Source organism: Canis lupus, chromosome 19 (assembly GCF_011100685.1).
Source record: "Canis lupus familiaris isolate Mischka breed German Shepherd chromosome 19, alternate assembly UU_Cfam_GSD_1.0, whole genome shotgun sequence".
NCBI classification, from domain to species: domain Eukaryota; kingdom Metazoa; phylum Chordata; class Mammalia; order Carnivora; family Canidae; genus Canis; species Canis lupus.
In genome coordinates, this window is record NC_049240.1 from 1681440 (window position 1) to 1703966 (window position 22527).

The window sequence follows — 22527 nt, forward strand, 5'->3', positions numbered from 1 at the left end:
CTTCTTCATGGGACACCTGTTAGCAGCTTATCAGATGCCGTGTTCCAAGAAACACAGCTGCATGGTTGAGAAAACGCAGACTTGGAGCAAACACAACCAAGGCGTGGGCGACGGCCTGTATGTATTACCCCCCCCACACACCTGTTCTCGGACAGCAGCGTCTGTAGGCAAGGCCCCACCCTCCTGAGCCCTCGCTCCCCCACACTGTGGCCCGGCGCATGGGCCCTGAACACGCCCGACCCACACGGAGCCTCCTGTCCCTTACCCCGTCCGCAGGCAGGGCCAGCCCCGTGGCCTGTGACCTGGGCGGACGGCCGTTGGTGAGATCCGGACGCACCGTCTCTTGTGTTCATCGATGGGTTTATTTTCAGCTTGATAAGCAGACACTTGTTTTGACAGTTACCTGATATGCTTACTGCCCCAACCTGAACGTCGTTCTTCCCCTGAAAGCTGTGCTTTTGGGTGTTTGCCTTTCTTGGTTAAAGGACGAGCCATCAGATACCCCGAAGGTAGCAGGTGCCAGGAATCTCAGCAGCTTTTCTCAGCTCCTGCTTTCTAAACTGTTTATCTGATCATGCCGTTTTGCTGCTGCAAGCGTCCTAGTCCCTCCCATGCCCCCCGTACATGAGCAGGTGTCTAAACATCTGTGTGTAAAAACCTCAGCCAAGATCTACAAGATAGTAGGTCTGCTGCTTCGCTTTGCCGGCAGCCGCACATGTCACCCCCGACGGTGGTCGCCACTTCCTCTGTCGTTCGTGGTGGCCTGTACACCCTCTACGCCTTGTGAAAGTGGAAACCAAATCCCTCTGCTTCTCTGGGACCCCTCTTCTTGGGGTTTTGAGCTCAGTTTTAACTTTGGTCAAAACACACACAACGGCACTTGTATGTGGAGGTGGTGCTCCTTCGATTCTTTCCCATGCTGATCACTGACGATTTTTCCCCCATTTGTGGCTACCTCTCGCCCAGGGAACGAGTCCTACCAACCCAGAGTGGCCTGGAACTCTCCAAATGGACTCTCGTTGGGGACTTAGAAACAAGAGTCTCCGGGCGTGTCAGTGGAAGGTGCTGGTCACCACCCCCACCAGGCTTCTTGGCTGCCTATGACCAAATGGTGGTCGGGCTTGAGATTGGTGCCTCAAGGAGGAGGTCGAAACGCACCACTCGGCCAGCTGGTGGTGGCTTAGCGAGACCACCGGAGGGTTGCTGTTGTAAATTATTTCCAGGAGGGTTTGACTTTGCCGATCTATTGATCTATTGATCTATTGTCAGCTCTACTTAATACGTATGAGTGAGCTCGTTGGAGCGACCCTCCCAGAGGGAATATAGAAAGTCACCTGCCCTGGGACACCTGACTGGCTCAGGGAGCTAACCATCCAACTCCATTTAGCTCAGGTCATGACCTCAGGGTCTTGCAATCAAGCCCAGAGTGACCGTGGAGCCCGTGTAAGATTCTCTCCTTCTCCCTCTGCCCCTCCCCACCCTCTCTTTCCCTCTGAAAAATGATAATAATAATAATTTTTTTTTAAAAGAAAGTTACCTGCCCCTTGACAATGTATTCCCCCTTAAAGCATGCTCTAGCTTAGGGTTTTTTTACCCTAATCTATTAAGTAAAATTCATTTCTGTCTGTAGTTCTGTGGCATAGTATGGTTATCTCATGGTACAAGTACAGGTGATAGAGATGGTGTGCAGTAGACCTAAGGAAGGGAAAGAATTGGTCAGGAAAGGAAGACAAATATGATTTTACTAATGGAAGCTAAAGAAACTAGAAAACATAAAAAAATATAAGAGGTTTTAAGAATGCAGAAGAAAAGGATGAGATCAAAGATAACAAAGATATGATGTAGAATGAGAAAGAAGAAAATAGAGTTTATTTTGCTGCACTTGATTACATTTAGTGCCAGTGTTTGCACATTGCTTTCAATATATGCAAACCATTTTGTAGGCTGTGCCACAATGAGGGATAGTTGCTTCTAGCAACGGGCCCACCCTGTTTTATGGGTGATCTGTTGGGTTCCTTGATCAATGTACTTAAGCTTATTAGAGTAAGAAATACCTAATAGAAATACCGAAATGCCTAATAATGAAAAAGTCTTCTTTAGAGTACGGTGGGGAACGGATGAATTTGTCACACTATGGAACAGTTTTACATCTTGCATATAAAGGAAGTTTTTTAAGTCAACTGAAATCATTGAATGATGATTTAAGTTAAGTTGATCTAAGTGGTGCTGGGCATGTATTATTGCATTATTACAAGCAAATGAAATGACCGGATTCACTTGTAGACACATGCCGAGTAGATCTTCTTAGAGTCACACATGTCAATTGGAAAATGAATAAGCACACTCCTTTAGAAATTAGTATAAGAATTGATTGTTAAAAACAGATTTAAGGTGCCATAATAAGCCGGGGCTAATCCTCATCCATCCATTGAAAAGCAGAGCAGATAACCTGAATTTTATCTCATTTTTATCTTCTTCAACATTGACGCAGTCTCTCCAATTCAAAGCAGGTTTGAAAGTTTCAATCCTAAACTTAAAAATGGTGTCTAGTGAGGGTTATTTTTTCTTATCTAGACTCAAACTGAAGATTTTTCCAAGGACTTAGAATAGGAGAAACAGTCTCTGAGGGTCCTTGGGTTTGCGTATGTGTTGGGCGGACTGCCAGCCAGCACTGAATTTCTTGGCTATTGAGACATAGCTCTAGTACCACTAAAAATGAATTGCTTCTATGACTGATTCTATTATTGCTTCTGTGATAGAGCTTCTAAAGTGCTTTTTTTTTTTTTTTTTTTTTGCTTTTAAAGTACTTGACGGTTCTTAGGCCTGTGGTTGTAATGTTGGAGGAAGTTTCTTTCATCAGGAATGTTAATTACTTTGCTTAATTTTCCCATAAGTAAACGTCACTTGCTAATGATAATAACACCATAACACCATTGAGATTAGCTTTAAAAATGTGTTCATAAACTAGATTTTAAGGAAAAATCCCTTCATATTTGGGTAGGAAAAAAAAAAATTTTCTCCCTACTCTTTCATGCCATCTCTTCCTCCCTTAGGCCCCCACTAGTCCTTGAAACAAGTACCATTCAAGTGATATTATCTTTCCTGCCAAATTCATTCGAAGAATATATTTAAATAATAAAGGATATTTAGGAGGAAACGGTAAAAAGACATAATTTGTTTCTTTTTTTTTTTGACATAACTGGTTTCATAGCATTTGTTATAAAATTTTATTATTTTCTCAGAGATTGTTTTTAAAAATTCTTGGAGTTAAAAAGTGCTAGTCGTGGATGTGATATGGCAGCAAAATTTTCTTTGTGTTTCAAGGATAAGGTGAGTAAAAGATGAGAATACATATTCTTTGGAGAGTGTTTCTCCTTTTTTATACTTTTCAGGTCTATTCTTCAATGAGAGCTTTAGTCACGTTCCATCTAGTGCCTTCTCTATAGAGAGATGGAGTCAGAAAGGAGGACTGATGAATTTCCAAGAGATAAGGAGGGTTTTCTTCTGGAACTGATTTTAAGAATAGAATCATGAACAACTCTGAAGTTGGAGAGGCAAAGAATGGAGAACAAGCAACATTTTATGACAGCAAATGGAAACTCATTCTAAGAAAAAGTTTCCCTTTCTATTTTTTGAGTCATGCATATTAATAATCAACACATAAAGCCAATTCATAGGGGTCCAATGCAGACTCTGGGACTGTAAACCAAGTCACATCACTCTTAAAAAGTGTGGCCCCTTCTGCTATTAACTAGACATTAACTTCAAGAAGGAACTATGTGTGTATGTTCACTTCAGTTTTATTGGCTCAAAAATGAAGACTTTGGGTTTGATTAGATGAACGCTAAGGTTCTTCGTGAAGATTGTCACTATCTATGACTATCACATGCTTAAAGGGGGTTGGATGAGGAAACAGAAATGAAGGGGTGAGGGTTGCAGGCAAAAAGAGGTAAGGGAGTAATTTTTTTGCATCACTTAGAGGACCTAATTAGTGAATTATACAATACAAAGTATTGATTTTTACTGGATAACTTCTGTGTTCCTGGTAGCTCTTCCACAATCTAGTTTTAAGAAGTCTTTAGAAACAGAGGTACTGCTTAGAGTTTTGAGGGCACCTCACAGTATTCATCTGTAATTGGGATAGAGAGTACCTCATAACATCAGGATTGAGATTTTTTTAGAAAATAATGCATGCGATGCAATTGCCATAGTACCTAGTACATAGTAGTACTTTTTATAATAAAAATACTATTTATATTATAAATATATATTATATTAGTATTATATTAGTACCTAATAAATGATCTTTACCATCATTATCATCATCAACCTGAGTGTCTCATAGCACTAAGCTGAATAGCTTTCTTTTTTTTTTCCAAAAATGAATATACACCAACTCTAGGCTGTTTATGCCTACCTGTCTTTGGTTATATGTGTCCTCCACCTGTGGCCAGCGGGTGAACCATGTGTAGTTCAATAGGCAAACAGTGCCAGTCACATCTGGAAGGTGGCATTTGAGCAAAAACTTGGAGAGGTTAACCATGTAGATATCAGCTGAAGAGTGATGGTGGCAGTGGTGATGCTGTAGCCAATGTAAAGAACAGTAAAGAGGCCCATGAGGCAAAAGTTGAATGAGCAGTACAGGGAGGACAGTAAAAGAAATAAGGCCAAGGAGGTGGCAAGGGCCTAGGTGCCTCAGGAATGAAAGCCATTGTGTCTGCTTCATCTTCACTCCGAGTGGAGTCATGAGGGTTTTGAGCAGAAGAGTGGCATGACCGGACTTCCACTGTGGGTTGTGTTGAGAATAGACTCACTGCAGGAGGGCAGGAGTGGAAGCAGGAGGCCAAGAAGGAGGTTTCTACAATAACCTAGGTGAAGAGTGACAGTGGCTTTCACCTGGGAGGTGGTTTGGAGGTGCTGAGAAGTGACCACATCCTGGATTTATTTTAAGACAGAATAAATAGGATTCGGTGGCAACATGGATGTGACACAAAAGAAAGGAAACAACAGTGAACCCAGAGATTCTGGCTTAGACTTTGGGGAGCAGTGGAGTTGCCACTAACTTAGTAGGGGAAGGCCACCATGAAGCAGGTCTTCAGGGAAGATTGAGAGTTCACTTTTGAGCATTGTCAAGTTTAGATGAGTGAAGTTTGTAAGAATGAATTAATAAACGGATGAAGAAACTAAAAAGCAATCATGTAAAGCCTCAGAAACTGTTTTAAACTGTAATCAAGAGAAGCAAATGTATGAATAATAGAGAAAAGTTATCAACAGCCACTCTGGAAAACAGTATGGAGGTTCCTCAAAAAGCCAAAAATAGGGGCTCCTGGGTGGTGGATCAGTCAGGTAAGGGCTGACTCTGGATGTTGGCTTGGGTCATGATCCTGGGGTCCTGGGATCAGGCCCTGCATCAGGCTCCACACTCAGCGGGGAGTGGATTGAGGCTTCTCTCCTGCCCCCTCCATTCTAGCTCTCTCCTCTCAAATATATAAATAAACCCTTTTTTAAAAAAGTTAAAAATAGAAATACCCTACAACTCCGTTTTAAAATTCATTGACAAGATATTTTAGGAAGAATCTGTTCAAGGTTCTCAATAAAGTCCTTTAACACTTCAATTTTTTAAGCAATAATAGGATGTGGAATAGAAAGTATAATAACATTCAAAACATAATGACTTAAATAAAGCCATATTGGGAAAAGGAGTAGTAATTCGATACTTCAGGAAACAATCTCATGCAAAGAAACACTCGAGTGTGCTTCTTCTTTACCATTCACACAGAATGCTTTATTTCTCACATTTCTGGTCAACAAATGTGTGGGATGCCTGTGGAATTGGGATGCACCACCCTCCCAGTACGGGGATGTGTTCACCCAACCAGAAGCTATCAGAACCTTGGACTTTTGAGATTTTTATGGAGAGTTGATCACATAGGCAGGGTTGGTCATTCACCCAATTTCTAGCCCTCTTCCCCTTCATAGAAGAAAGAGTGTGGGCCTGAAAATTCTAAGCTTATAATCATGTCTTGTTCTTTCTGGTGACCAGCCCCTTATCCAGGAGCCCACCAAACATTGCCTCCTTAGAACAAAAATATTCTTATCATGCAGGAAATTCCAAAGGATTTAGGAGCTCTGTCTCAGGAAACAGGGTCAAAGACAAAATATATTAGAACAAAAGATGCTCCCAGTGCTCTTATCACTTAGGAAATTACAAGGGTTTTAAATTTTTGTCAGGAACCAGGCACAGAATACAATATATATTCCTATTATTTCACAAATCAGTAAGACAGATGATAAGCCCAAGCAATATTTCAGATTTCAGAATACTACTAGTTCTTGCATACTCTTACTTCTTCGACTGTTTTCATGACCAGTACCATCACCAACACAATAATAACAATTACTGAGTGTTTGCTTAGATTGTCTCATTTAAGTTTCAAAAAAAAAAAAATTGTGGAAGGTAGGTAGTATTATTATCACTATTTTATAGATGAAAAAAATTAAGCTTAGAAGCATTAAGTAAATTGTCCAATACTGCATTGCCGGTAAGTTCCAGAGAAAAATAAACAAAAGTAGAATGGATGAGAGAGAAGATAATTTGTAGGCATAGCAATTTTTAAGGGTGCAATAATAGACTTATTTCAAGAGAGATGGGCCAGATTCAGTAACCAAAGTCATATTAAGGTAGAACTTTCCAGACATCTGCAAATGTAATTCAAATGGGTTCTCTATGAAGAAAGCAAAAGTAATGAATAATGTCCAATACTGAGTTATGTTCTAGTAATTTCTAAAGTCAGAGGTGTTTTTTTTCTTTTAAGATTTTATTTATTTATTCATGAGAGACACAGAGAGAGGCAGAGAGACACAGGCAGAGGGAGAAGCATGCTTCCTGTGGGGGGCCCAATGCGGGACTCGATCCCGGGACCCTGGGGTCACGCCCTGGGCTGAAGGCAGAAGCTCAACCACTGAGCCACCCGGGCGTCCCTAAAATTAGAGGTTTTAAGAGTGTTACAGATTGAATGTTTGCATCTACTCAAAATCCATCTCTTGAAGCCCTACCCTATCCACTGTGATGTTATTTGGGGATGGGATCTTTGGGAAGCGATTACAGTTATGATGTTATTAGGATGGGGCCCTCATGATGGAATTAGTCCCCTTATAAGAAGAGACACCAGAGAACTTGCTCTTTGTGTCCATCATGCAAGGATGCAGCGAGAAGGCAGCCATCTACAGGTCAGGAGGAGATCCCTCACGAGAATCCAACCATGCTGGCACTCTGACTTCAGCTTCCAGCCTCTATAACTGTTAGAAAATAAATTTCTGTCGGTTAAGCCACACAGAAGACTGTACTTTATGGCAGGCTTACAGACTAAAACAAAGAGTCACTATTACGACTCTGATAGAGTCTTTGGAATAGACTTTCAAATCACGTTCTTATCTCGTCAACTGTGTTTTCCTGCTGTTACCAGTATGAATTAAATCATAAAAGTTCCCTCCGTTGCTGTAGGTCTCTGATGAGCCACACATACACGGGTCTCTGTTCTGTGGGATAGGATTTTCAGAAAAGCAGTTAAGAATAAGACCTACCTCAGGAAATAGCAAGTGAAAGAAGAAGGCAAGAGAGTAAGACTATTTTTACTATGTTTGGGATGCTTAGTCATCCGGATAAATTAAATATATTATAACGGTTTGTGTAATGGATGGAGATATCATTGGTCACCTTGCTTGTGCCTGTAACACAAAGGGCTGTAGCAGTCTGTGTGGCTTATAGTCATGAGCCTCCAAATTATTATTATTATTTTAATTATTATTATTCAATTTATTTAAACTCAAGCAAAAAAGACACTTCACCCATTCCTCCCACCACCCCTCCCCCAGACTCCACCACTACCAGTCTGTTCTCTGTGTATATTGGGCGCCATATATAGGAGAGGTCATATAGTATTTGTCTTTGTTGGGCTTGTTTCACTTAGCATAATGCCTTGAGGTCCATCCGTATTGTCACCAATGGCAAGATTTCATTCTCTTTCATGGCTGAATGTTTAGGTGTGTACACATACACCTAAACACACAGAAACACACGTACATGCACACATACATACCATGATTTCCTTACCCATTCATCCATCAGTAGATACTTAGGTTGCTTCCATATCTTGGCTATTATAAATAATGCTGTAGTGAACATATCTTTTCCAGTTAGTGTTTTCATTTTCTTTGATAAATACCCAGAAGTTGGATTGTTGGATCACATGGTAGTTATATTTTAATTTTTTGAGGAGTTTCCATACTGCTTTCCATAGTGGTTGTACCAATTTACATTCCCATCAACAGTGCACAAAGGTTCCCTTTTATCCACATTGTCTCCAATATTTGTTATTTCTTACCTTTCTGGGAATAGCCGTCCTAACAGGTGTGAGGCGATATCTCATTGTGGTTTTGATTTGCATTTCTTTGATGATTAATGATGTTGGGCATCTTTCCATGTATATGTGAGCATCTGCATGTCTTCTTTGAAAAAATATCTATTTATATGCTCTTTTTTTATTTGGATTTTTTAATTGGATTGTTTTTTGCCACTGAATTATGTAAGTTCTTTATTTTGGATATTAATCCTTTAGTAGATATATGATTTGAAAATATTATCCCCCATTGTTTTGATAGTTTCTTTTGCTGTGCAGAAGCTTTTTTAATCTGTAGTAGTCCCACTTGTTTATTTTTGCATTTGTTCCTAGGATTTGGTTATGTGCAGGCATTTTGTGTTTGGGTGTGGTCCATACCACAACTGCCCTCCGGAAATACAATTCCAGGGGTTCAGGAGGGAGCTGTGGGAAGAAGCCGTTCTGTCCCTCATAGTATATGAGGCTCTGGTTATGATTCAGAAAGTGAGAAATTCAATTCAGCGCAGAAGTACCTGGGAAGGGTGTCATCAATCGGAATGTTCCAGATTATGTGTGTTACGTAATGGAAGGAGATGGTGCTGCCAACAAGAAACAGTCTTCTCCCTTGGTGAAGAAAGTAACTCCAGACATGGACAAGAACCACAGGAGAGTTCATGCTGCTCTAGGGTAGAAGCCAGTCTTAGAGCAAAGTTTAGAAGAAGAGAGAGAACCGTCCCCCGAGGTCTCTTGCTCAGAGGGAAGATCACACGGTGCAGGCGACAAGTTGGCTCGGAGCTCAGGAGCAGGCTGGTCAGGACTAAACTAAACCACAATTTTATGAGGATTTTTCAGATAAGAATGATAAATGCTTTGACAAGCAGCGAATAACAAGTCACCACCATTTTATCTTTTAGTTTTCAGAAGCAGATATTTATTTATTTATTTATTTATTTATTTATTTATTTATTTAAAGATTTTATTTATTTATTCATGATAGGCATAGAGAGAGAGAGAGAGAGAGAGAGAGGCAGAGGGAGAAGCAGGCTCCACGCAGGGAGCCCGACGCGGAACTCCGTCCCGGGACTCCAGGATCACGCCCTGGGCCAAAGGGAGGTGCTAAACCACTGAGCCGCCCAGGGATCCCCTAGAAGCAGATTTTTAAAAAATCAGAATGGCCTTCTGATTTCTGCAGCTTAGGGACCAACCCCAGCACCGCTGCTGACGCGTGAGGTGGTCTTGAGCCTGTCGGCCTCTCCGGCTTCAGTTTCTGCAGAACGAATTGGACGGTAGTTATTTTCTGCTCTAAACATACTATGATTTTATTCAATCCTAATTCTGAGTTCTGAGGAATTTATCCAGAAAAAAAAAAAAAAGAGAGAGAGAGAGAGATAGAAAATAGCTGCATCCAGGGTCATTTAAAGTGAGAAAACATTTATTTGGAACATACGCTTCAACACTTCAGTTCTCAAAAATTTGCAAAAGGATATATAGCCATTGCTCTTGAATTGAAAATTTTAATCTTGTGACCTTTATCTTTTACTGTCTTTCTACTTCCTGCCAAAACCCATTCTTATCCTTCTATGGATTCTTTTTTAGAGAGAGGATAAAGACCTTTTAATCACCAGTAGGTAAGCTGTTTTATAATCAGAAATTTTAGAATGGTATTTTAAAAGAGTGGTATTTGGAGAAACAGTAAATGGCTTTCTCATGTGCTTTATGTTGAAAAACTGTTGCAGTACATTTGATCCATTCAAATACATCTTCAAAATCTATTTAGCATTAATGAAAGCAGTGTGCCATCTCCTCGTAGCGGTGTCTTGAACTTTGATTGAATTACTTTTCTCTCTTTTAACAAAAAAAAAAACATTCTGTAGGAATGTTCACTGTTCTATCTAGACTGCTTTACCTGTGACTCAGTTGCATTTTGACCTCTAAAATAATTACCGGATCATTTAGGAAGGCAGGGTTAAGACGACATAGCAGAACAAAATAAAGTCAGAAAATGGGAAATGTCAGGTCTTTGTAACATTTTAAAATGAGTGCTGCCCTAGCTAAAGTGAGTTTCCTTATAGTGGCAGTAACCATTACTCCTCCTGACCGTGCAGAAGCCGCCATTCCCAGATCATCCTTGGCCCACATGCCACCGATTATTTTACCTGTCTGTCCACTCCTTACTCTGGCCCTAAGGCCATCCATCTGCTCCCCAAATCTTCCCTGATACCCGAGGTCCCTCCTCAGCCCCATCCCCGTCCTCAGCCAGGTCTTTTCACTTAACTGGAAGCTGGCGCTCTCTCTCGCAGCCCCGCAGATGGCTGCCCTTCACACCTGCATGAATAAATGAATAAACCTTGTGAAAACTCCCTTGGTTTGAGGCTCATGGCCTCAGACACATCACTGGATTCCTTGCCTTACTAGGGTCACCTAAAGGTGGTACTGCCCTCATATCATGAGGATCTCAACTTGTAATCCACTGTTTGTCCTTGTGAGAGGAGCACAACTCCTCTCATACATCTGGTGATTTAATAGCTGCATAAATTATCTTTTCAGTTCCTGGGCCTCTCAGGCTTTTCTCTGCCCTACTTTAGCAACCCGCTCTTGGTCATCTCCTACATCTTGTCATCCATCCCACGCCTCCGGAATCTTAAAGTACTCTATTTTCTGTTTTCCATCTCATATCGTGCCAACATACTCCTTGTAGTTGTTCATTGATCCTAAAGTCATGTCTGTACCCTTCATGACCCGTTCTCCCCTATACACTCTTCTTTCCTTATCCATGAGGTTGCATGGTCCATCACTTAGGAATCACCAAACAATTCCCTTACATATAGCCTCAACTCCTGGGTCTCTCTTCAGTTACTATACTCCCTGGGTAAAATAAGGAAAGATAGATGGATGGATAGATAGATAGATAGATAGATAGATAAATAGATGATAGATAGATAATAAATAGATAATAGATAGATGATAGATAATAGGTGATAGATAATAGATGATAAATAGATAATAGATAGATGATAGATAATAGATGATATATGGTAAATAGATGATAGGTAGATAGATAACAGATGATAGATGATAGATGATAGATAATAGGTAGATGATAAATAGGTAATAGATGATATATGGTAGATAGATGATAGGTAGATAGATAACAGATGATAGATAATAGATGATAGATGATAGATAATAAGTAGATAGATAATAGATGATAGATAGATGATAGATAATAGATGATACATAATAGATGATACATAATAGATGATAAATAGATAATAGATAGATGATAGATAATAGATGATAGATGATAAATAGATAATAGATGATATATGGTAGATAGATGAAAGGTAGATAGATAACTGATAGATAATAGATGATAGATAATAGGTAGATAGATAGATGATAAATAGATAATAGATAGATGATAGATAATGATAGATGATAGATAATAGATGATAAATAGATAATAGATGATATATGGTAGATAGATGAGAGGTAGATAGATAATAGATGATAGATGATTACATGGATAGATTATAGATAATAGATAATGATAGATGATAGATAATAGATGATAAATAGATAATAGATGATAGATGATAGATAAAAATAAAAGCTACAACAACAACAAATGGACGAATTCAACCTTTTCTTCACCTACTGCATACATGCCTCCCTGCAGTTGAGCCAGCCAGGATAACCTGACTACTGTGCTCACAGATTTCGTTCGGTTCCTAACTCCCCGCTACTGTTGGCTAGTTCTCGGTTTCCCTGGTCCATTTGCTCTCCCACTGTTGTGCACCGTTACTGTACACCTCCTTGTTCCCAGAACCTCCACAATATCTCCCTCTTCCTCATTCTCAGCTGATTTATCTGGTTTCTGTTTCATTGAGAAGAGGAATTTGACAATTTCCCACGCTGTATTTACCAACCTACCGACATGCACTCCACATGCCTTCCCGCTATTACGGATAAATTCTGCTTCATGTCTAAAGTCAATCCCTCCGCTAGTGTTTTAGATTCCATCTCTCCTCATCTATTTAAGAACATTATCCCCTTTTACTCTTGCGTCCTACATTATTCCCTCTCTACTAGATCATGTCTGTTAGCATGAAAAATGCCACCCAGGCTCCCACATCTTCTAATTCATGCTCATTTCCCTACTCTTCTGTATAGAAGAACCATTTCAAGAGCTGTCCCCACTTTGCCTGCTCTCATTCTCCTGAATCCATGCTCACGAGGATTTCATTGCTATCACTTTACCTAAACAGCTCTTGTCATGATCACCTCCATGTTGCTAAATCCAATGGAGAGCTCTCAGTGGTCCTCTCCTCAGCACACCTGCACGGGATCACTGTCTCCTTCAAACACATTCTTCAGTTGAGATTTAGTTGAGAAGATTTAAAGATTTAGTTTAGTTTCTTTAGTTGAGGTATTAAACTTTTTTTCTTCCTACCATTAGGGTGCTGGCTACTACTCTATTTCTTTTGCATGTTGCTTCTCATCACCCCGAATTCTAAACTTTGAGATATCCTGTATCTGAAGCTAGATATAAACCTTTCACTTTTCATTCATTCACTCCCACCCAGTTTCAAAGCTTTTGATATCATCAATATTCTGATGGTCCATCAGATCCTCATATTTTTATCTCTATTCCTTGACTGATCCCTTGAACTCCAGGACTCCCATATCCATCCACCTGATGTCTTTACTTGACCTTTATTACTTTTTTAAAATTATATTTGTTTATTCTTGAAGATACAGAGAGAGAGGAAGAGACCCAGGCAGAGGGAGAAGCAGGCTCCATGCAGGGAGCCCAATGTGGGACTCGATCCCAGGAACCCAAGATCACGCCCTGAGCCTAAGGCAGATGCTGAACCACTGAGCCACCCAGGAGCCCCTTTACTTGACTTTTAAATAAATGTCTCACACTTAAAATGTTCAAAACTGAACTTCTCATTCCTGTTTGCTGCTTACTCCTTCCCGTACAATCCTATTTATCTTCAGTCTTCCCATCTCAAGACGTTGCAATTCCGCCCTTCCCATTGTTCATGCCCTAGTCTCTAGTCTCTGATTCTTCTTTCTCTTATTCTTTATATGCAGCCAATCACAAAATCTAGTTCATTCTACCTTCAGAATAGAAATAGAATCTGATGTGTCTCAACTTCATCCTAATTTCTTCTAACTCACTTCCAAGCTTCTCTCTTTGCTTCCCTGTAGTCTGTTCTCTGCACGGCAGCCCAGATTCTCACTTTAAAACTTAATGTCAGTTCAGAATCTTCTTTCAATCCGCCACCTCACTCATAGAGGCAAAGTTCTTAGAGTGGCCTGTGGAGCTCTAGACGATGTCATTCACCATTGCTTGTGGTAGGCGGAATGCAAAGATGTCCCCTAAGGGTCCTACCTCCCTGGTGTACTTGCTGTACATAATACTTTTTCCCTGAGTGTGGGCGGGACCTTTGAATATGATAGGATAGTTACCCCATATGCCAAAGCTGATGGGATGATCTCTCCAGTCATTATACCTAGTGGCTGGGATAACCTTGTCTAAGATACCATCTCAGCAGACTAGAGACAGAGGTTCTCCACTGACCTTGAAAAAGCAAACTGCCCTCTTGTGAACCATCTATGGAGAGGGCCGCTACCTGGTAAGACCCCAAGGGTGACCTTTAGGGGGTGAGTGTCAGTGATCTCAGCTGATAACTAGCAAGAAAATGGGGACCTCAGTCATTCAGCCACAAGGAAATAAATTCTTCCAACAACTTGAGTGAGATAGGAGGTGGATTCTTACTTAGTTTCCATGAGGCATGAGAATGCAGCACAGCCTACAGCTTGATTTCATTCTCAAGAGACCCTGAGTTGAGGACATGGCCCAGACTTCATATTTATAGAAACTGTAAGTTTGTGGTCATTTGTTATGCTGCGATATAAAAGGAATGCATTCCTCTCTTCCTTAGTCATCTTCTGCTCTTTTTCTACCCTACCCAGCTTTAGCCACATTGGTGTCTTTGTTCTTCCTTGAAAATGGGGACCACCAGGTTCCCAGGCCTTTGGGCCATCTGTTTCTTCTGCTTGAAAAGATTTCCCCCCAAGAAAGATCTATGGCTTCCTTCCTTCCTTGCCTCAGGTGTTTGTTCCAATGACATTGTATTAGATAGGCCCTTCCCAACCACCAAATACAAAGTAGTAGTCCCAACTCAGTGCTCATCCACCTTTGTATCCTGCTTAATTTTTTCTTTGTGGCATTTATCATTTTCTGATGTCTCATTTATTTGTTTACCATGAGAGTCTAAATTCCATGAGTTAGGGATTTTGGTTTTGTTCTCTGTTGCAGCTGTCCTTATGCATGGAATAATGCTTACAACATAGTAGGCCCTTAATAAATGTTTGTGAATGAATTAATATATTCTGGTTTTTGGCCTTTTTTTTTTTTTTTGGCCTTCTTTTTAAAGAGTTTTTGGTTTAAAATATTGTCATATTAAAGGAGAAAAAAAAGAAAAAATATTTTTAAAACCACAGAATTTTATAGCTTAATAACAGAAGAATGTAAAGCAAATCCAAATGCCATTAAGCTTAAAAATATAGACACTAAGAATTTCTTGGTTTCAGAGTGCATGCCCCATTGTGCAATTTAAAGCTGAGTGAATTTCTTACTACATAGGTTTGAAATACATTATACTCTAAAATTATGTTTATACACTGTAAAACTTTGACCATATACTGTATAACTTTTTTAATGCTAGCTTTAAAAAAAATAAATCTCTTACCACTGTTTCCTACCATTAAGAAACTGACATAAACCCAAAAGCACAATTCTGATAAAAATATATATAATTCAAAATCTGAGGATTGGATATTGACCCATCACTAGTATTTAATACTAACTATTTAATAATCATTTGCTTTAATTCTCCGTGCCTGTTATCTTTGGAATGTTTTTAAAATGTCTTAGAATATTTTGATTGGCTTAGTGATATTTACAAACCATTCTTACAAAGAGTTTCTGCTCCAGAAGCGTATCTAATTTTAGTAAGAAAAAATGGTCTTGGGGCCCCTGGGTGGCTCAGTCAGTTAAGCAGCTGCCTTCTGCTCAGGTCATGATGTCTGGGTCCTGGGATGGAGCCTCACATGAGGCTCCCTGCTCAGCAGGGAGTCTGCTTCTCCCTCTCCTTGGACCCTCCCCCTGCTTGTGCTCTCTCTTTCTCTCCAAATGAATGAATGAATGAATGAATGAATGAATGAATAAATAAATAAATAAATAAATAAATAAATAAATAACTCACTCTTTTTAAAAAAATAATCTTAAAAGTGTATGGGTATGTGTATGCATGGCTTTAAAGAAATGTCTGCATTAAGTCATTTCCCCAGCAATTTAAGCATAACCTCCTATGGTTTCTTTCTCCCTACTTTCCTTTCTCTTCCAATAATCTCTGCTTAATTGGTGCTCTTTTCCTCTCAATCTTCTTTCTCTCTCTTACTCAAAATAAAAATTCATATGAATAAATATAATAAAATCAATTGACCTAACAAAAAGCCTTAGCCATAGTTTCTCTTTTGTAGGTCTAAATATGAGTAATTCTATTCTATTCTATTTATTTATTTATTTATTTATTTATTTATTTATTTATTTATTTTAAAGATGAGTAATTTTAAACAAGAGGTTTATCCCATGAATTGGAGTCATTGCCTTGGGAAGTCACTGAGTTTCCTGCAGGAGCACCTTCCTCTCCAGTCTGATGAGATATTCCCCATGGTTCATGTGAATCTTTTCTCTCTCCTAGGACACTCTATGTTAGCAGATATCTTGGAAGTGTAGAGCATGGGATAAATTGACACTTTGACTCAGCCATTTCAAATCAATGTTGTCAGAAATTAAGAGATTTCATTCATGTGGAAAAGGATGACCTTTTAATAATTTGGATTCTGTATTCCCAGACTAAATGGATGTTTTTATTTGCTATTAATTCATTATCGGAGAAAATGGCTATGTCCTTTCTCATTTGTTCTATTTTGTAAATTAACGTACATTAAAATGGACTTTTTGTTGTTGTACAGTTCTAGCAACACGTGTAGATTCTTGTAACCACCATCGTAATCAGGAAACAGAACTGTTCTCTCACCACAGAGAAGCTCCCTCCTGCTGCCCCTTTCATTCATGCCTCCACCCATGCCAAGCCCTGAGGCCACTATGTTCTCTATCACCATAGCCTTTTCTTTTTCAGAAGGATATATAAATGACATCATAGAGAACATATCCTTTTGAGACTGGCCTCATTCACTCAGTCTGATGCCTTTGAAATTCATGCAAGTTGTGTATATCAAAAGTCTGTTTTTTTAAATTCCTAAGTACTATTCCATAATATGGCTGTATCACAGTTGGTTTAACCATTCACACCATTTTCCCCTTCTGGTAGCTCCCGATCTGGACTCAATAGAGCCCCAAGCCTAGAGGTGGCCAGTGGTGTAAACACTGCTGGCCTGGGTGGCTCAGTTGGTTAGGCGTCTGCCTTTGGCTCGGGTCATGACCTCAGGATCCTGGGATCCAGCTCCACATTGGGCTCCCTGCTCAGTGGGGAGTCTGCTTCCCCTTCTTCCTCTGTGATCTCTCTACTCTTGGTCTCTGTCAAATAAATAAATAAAACCTTTAAAAAAATTAAAGGACATTTTGGTGTTTTCTAATTTGGGGTGATTATGAATGAATGGACCTGGCAAAATATTCATATGTAGGTTTTTCTGTGACCCTAAATTTTCAATTCTTTAGGGTAAATAGTTATGATTGGAATTTCTAGCTTCTATGGTAAGTGTGTATTAAGCTGTATAAAACCCAAAATACTATTTTTCTCACCAGCAACATATGAGAATCTCAGTGGTTCTGCACCCTCATCAGCCATGTTGAGATACATAGCGCCATCCCATCAGGCTTTTAATTTTCACTTCCCTCGTTACCAATGAAATCACAAAATTTTCCATGGTTTATTTGCTATCTGTATATCCCCTTTTGAGACATGTTGGTTCAACATTGCCCATTTATTAAATAGGCTGGTTTTTTGTTGTTGAATTTTGAGGACTCTGTATTGGAAGCACATTCTTTGTGAAATACATAATTTGCCAATGTTTTCTTCTAGTCAATAACTTGTCTTTTTTTTTAAGATCTTATTTTTTTATTAACTTTTGTTTCAGTTGTGAAGTCTAAGCAAAGGATCATTTTTTCCCCAAATGGGTGTCTAATTGTTTCAATATCATTTGTTGAAAGGACTACTTACTCTTTTTCCATTGAATTGACTGTAACTTTGTAAAAAAAAAAAATTTGATCATGTTGCTTCTGTATTCTGTTTCATTTATCAATATATCTACCCTTTCAACACCACCACACGGTTTTGATTACTGTAGATTTACAGTAAGTCCTAAAATCAGCAAATCCTCCATTTTTGTTCTTTCTTAAAATTACCCTGGCTATTCTATTTCTTTGCCCTTATAACTTTTTGAATTAGTTTATCAATATTTAAAAAAAATCTTGCTGGTATTTTGATTAGTATTGTGTTCAGTCTATGATCAGTTTGGGGAGAACTGACATCTCTATAAAGTTGAGTCTTCCAATACATGAACACCACATGTCTCACCATTTATTTAAACCTTTGGTTTTTTCCATCAGCACTTATAGTTTTCAGCATATAGATCTTACACATTTTTGCCCTTTGTTTGGATCTACCATAAATGATAACGATTTTTGAAACTTTCAGTTTCCAGTTGTTCATTGCTAGATATTTGTGAGTTGCGAAATTATGTCTGTGAAGCCTTGTACAGTAGTTTCAATATCACTCATATTTACAAAGCTTTTATTTTTTCATTAGGACCTGTCCTTCATCTTTGTCACCCAGGTGACAGCCTGGGGCCTGGGAGGCGGTCTAGCACATAAATTCTTTCTTAAAGTCTCTGATATGCTATTTTGATCTGTGCACGCACAGCTTGAGGTGAGGCCAGATGTTTATGAACAACATTAAGAAGTCCCTTTCTTGAGCTCCTTCCTCTTCACACTCTCCCTGGCACGTTCCTGTTTCCCGTGGCTTTGGTTTTAGATGTTCCAGCCAGAAAGCTGGGGTTTTATTTTCTTCTTTCTGCTTTGCAACTGCACCCTCTTCTGGGGCCAAGAAGCAGAAGAACAGAGAGAAATAAAGTAAAGGGATTCACCCTACACCCTTTGGGTCTTAATTCCAATAGAGAGGAGACTTGCCCTCCTTCATAGTTTTAGGCTCCTGTGGTTCCTCCTTGTTGCCACTTTTACTGCTGCTACCACTGGATGATTTGGGGGCTGGGACATGAGAAAGTGGAAAGAAGAAAAGTTATTTCCCAATTCTTCTGAATGTTGGGAAATCCTTTCTCTGTTCTTTGTGCCTGAATTTTGGGGCCTTCTCCTGGAGCCCTCCCTGTTTACACCACTGGCCGCGTCTAGGCTTGGGGCTCCATTGAGGCTGGATCGGGAGCTACTAGAAAGGGAAAATGGTGAACTCACTGCTGGTTCAGTGGCATTTAAAATTCTGATCTACCCCAATATGCCTGGTGCTATTTCCTTTGATTCATCAAATAGCTGCTCTGTGCATCTGTCCAGGTTTAGGATACAGAAGGGTAGAGCGTGCTTCCTCTCTCTTACCTGCAACACTCTATGTACCAATGGGCAGATCATGGCATCCTGTTAATTTTAATGTAATTTTGGTTGCCTATGTATTTACAAGATGTCAATCTTGTTTTATCACCTTGCTTACTAGGTATGCCTTAAATTTAAAGAGATAGTTTATACTTCATGTTAACATTGAATCTACGTTTCCAAATACAACTAACATTAAGATAGATAGATAGATAGATAGATAGATAGATAGATAGATAGATAGATGATAGATAGAGAGATAGATAGGTAATATAAACATGAGGAGGGAAAGATGTGCTTTAACTTATTTGTATTGGGATATTTACATTTGAATAGTACTATTTTTAGCAGTAAAGAAGACTCTACTAACCAATTAGTCTGAAAACTGATAGTCAACATATTTGTGATGTGCTCTCGAAGCTTCACAGCCCAGACTGTATAACTATAGTGGTCATCGCCATACGTTAAAGCATTCTTATACTTACACTGAAGATCTTTTCTTTTTAGTCACATCAATCTTGTGAGATAAGTAAGGTGATTTAGTATATTCCTATTTTATAGCCGGGACGTCTTTCTGGGTGCTGCATTGCCTGCTCACAGTCACATTGCTGTTAGCTGTAGAGTAACCAACCAGGGACTTTGTTACTCAAAGTTCACTGCATGTTTCACTAAACCGTACTCCACTGTGTAACGGTATGTGAGATGGCATGGATCAGTTCAAATGAAAAATACTGAGCTGCCTGAAACCCTTGGCAAATTCTGACAGAAGGCTTTGAAAGACAGGCTGTCCTTCAGCCTCTCTGGGTAGACATTGGACAATGTCTAGGGACTTTTAACAGAGAAAAGAAAATAATCAGTAGCAGGTGCACTTTAAGAAGAAAACCTGAAAAAAGAATTTAAAAAAAAGAAGAAAAACTGACACGGATGAAATAGAAGAAAAGGTTCCTGGAAAGTGGAAGTGGGTTCCTCAATCGTAACGAAAGATAGATGACAGCACTCCTTGGGATGTTGCCATTGTGAAGGGACATTGTGGAGGACCAGTCAGCAGGGTTTAGTGACTCACTGGAAGGCTGGGGCAAGGCGGAGGTAGAGATGGAATATTCCTTGGTTGGGGTCTTTAGACGATGATATGCTCTGGATGTGAGTGAGTTGGAGCTTGAGGAAGAGTTAAGTTTCAAGCTTACAGAATGTAAAACATCAGGGCAAAAGTGATTCGGAGTTCTAGATCAGGAAATGAGGGCAGATTAGGGAATCTAGAATGATAGCTCCTCATAGAAAAGGGATAGTAGAATCCTAATAACGGGTGGACTTTCCAAAGAAGAGCTCCTAATGAGCATAGAGGAGAAAATCAGGGACTAAAACTCGGAGTGTGTAAGCTCTAATGCGAAGAACTACTGAAAGTTTTATTTGAGTATGAGTTTGAAAGTATTCTATGGCTTCTGACATTTATGAATTTCAGCCAGAATAGAGGTGTGCTTAGTCATACATACTTAATGGGACTCTCACTTCTTTGAGCCCTAAGTAAATCTAGCTTCGCTGGGTAAATGTATTCACCAGAAAGATCGTCAGGGTGCACTCACTCACTCACTAGCTCCATTTGTTTACTTATGGCCTCTGTTTATTTTCCTGTCTGGGTGAGATTTGTATTTCCCAGGTACATGTCTAGACAGTTTAAATGCAAGGCATGTCTCACAGCTGAAGATTCCCGTGCACAGCACCAGGACTACTTTATATTCACAAAAACTGACAGTGCTAATGATGGTTTCTCCCTGGATGTTTACAGAGTCATTTGTTGGTTTGCATCTCTGTGGCATTTTCAGAACAGAGGAGTTATTTACATGTTGCTGTTTAACATTTCCAGAGCTTTTTTTTTTTCCTTTTTCGTTTTCTTTTCCCAGTAAGGATGATATAGTAGATGGTGAAGAAGAGGGTCATTAAATTGCCCTTTTACAAAATTTTCATTTATTCATGAGAGACACACAGAAAGAGGCAGAGACACAGGCAGAGGGAGAAGCAGGCTCCCTGCGGGGAGCCCGATGTGAGACTCGATTCCGGGACCCCTGGGGTCACACCCAGAGCCGAAGGCAGGTGCTCAACCGCTGAGCCACCCGGGTGCCCATAAATTGTCCTTTGTTAAAAGACTGTCTTACAGCTCCTTTCATTCAGTCCTCTAAACATGTTCGTATGTTGCAGCAGATGAGATTGGATATTTCATTAGAAACCATTAGGGCAGTTATTTCACAGGCAGATTTTGAAGAACCGTCGTCACTAATCTACTCTGCATGCTGCAGATCTGAGTGAGAAGGAAGCATGGATCTGTGTTGCTGAAAATCGTTGTCGTCTCTGTCTTCCAACAAAGACAAACTTCTTCGTCTTCCAATTTGCTGGCAAGGTTAAATATTTAAGTGTAAAGTATTTCCCCCCTCTTATTCACAAGGAATACATTCCAAGACCCTCAGTGGAAAATAGTATCAAATCCTATATACACCATGTGGTTTTCCTATTCATACCTGCCTATGGAAAGGTTTAATTTATAAAAAAAGATCAACAACCATAATAAAATAGAACAATTATAACAATATATCATGTAGAAGCTACGTGAAGGTGGTCTTTCTCTCGCTCAAAATAGCTTACTGTACTTACCCGTCTTCTTGCGATGATGTGAGATGATAAAAGGCCCCTATGATGAGATGAAGGGAGGAGAATGGCAGAGGAGATGTGACGTTGCATTAGGCTACGGTTGACTTTCCAATGATGTGATCCTCAGAAGGAGGATCATCTGTTGATCACAGGTAACGGAGACCTCAGAAGGTGGAGCGGTGAGAAGCAGAACCATGGAGAAGGGCACGACTGCATTTGCTGGGTTTAACTAGGAACTTCCATGTCGTGATCAAAACACTGTATCGGCCGTGAACTATTCATCTTTTACTTCTCTTGCAGCTTTCTGCATTAAACAGTGGTAATGATCTGCCAAGTGGCTGAAATGGCATAATTTTTTTTTTTTTTTTTTTTTTTTGTGGTGGTTGTTCACGTAGACTGAGATAGTTATTTATTACTGTAGCCTATTCTTATTGCCGTATAAATTGCTAGGAAAGTGTGTAAAGATCGCTTTTGTTTCTGGGTTCGCTCAAATTTGTTTCCTTGTACGAATGCCACGATGCTGTGCCATAATGGCAGTTAAAATATATGAGGGTGCATTGGCTATTATAAGAAAAAAACCCTTTTATTGGACCCTAAGTGTTCAGTTGCTTCTCTGGGTTGGCGTGCATGAGGCCTGTTTGGTTTAGGAAGGTAGGGGGTGAGGGGAGGCCAGGGTGCCCCCGAGATGTTTTCCAAGGCTCTATCAGGGCGTGATGGCCTGTGGTGTCTATGATAGAATCATGTGATAGACTCACAAGAGCGACTAGAGCGCTGGACGTGAGTGCTGATATTAGGGAATAGCTATTTGGGAGCAACTCTTTGTTTTCCAGCAAAGGAAAGTGAAATGCAGAGGTCTAGAGTGATATATCC

General features: G+C 39.8%; 1 protein-coding gene and 1 long non-coding RNA gene across 12 annotated transcripts in view; one reads left to right on the top strand and one right to left on the bottom strand.

Annotated features, from left to right (window-relative positions):
• The window catches only part of INPP4B (inositol polyphosphate-4-phosphatase type II B), a 366072-nt gene that overhangs the window by 137109 nt on the left and 206436 nt on the right, over positions 1–22527 (top strand). Inside the window, exon 1 of one of the 11 annotated variants that reach the window (XM_038564561.1) lies at positions 13742–14023. The exons of the other annotated variants lie outside the window; for them this stretch is intronic. Coding sequence (XP_038420489.1) covers positions 14004–14023 — 20 coding nt within the window. The 5' untranslated portion in view covers positions 13742–14003. Of the gene's footprint in view, positions 1–13741; positions 14024–22527 lie in introns of those variants that run through there. 11 annotated transcript variants of the gene reach the window in all.
• LOC111091084 lies at positions 9464–13627 on the bottom strand. The gene is made up of 4 exons (XR_005373857.1): positions 13506–13627; positions 12639–12749; positions 10654–10703; positions 9464–9645 (listed from the first exon to the last, which is right to left on the bottom strand). It is a non-coding gene; the product is annotated as an uncharacterized LOC111091084 (long non-coding RNA).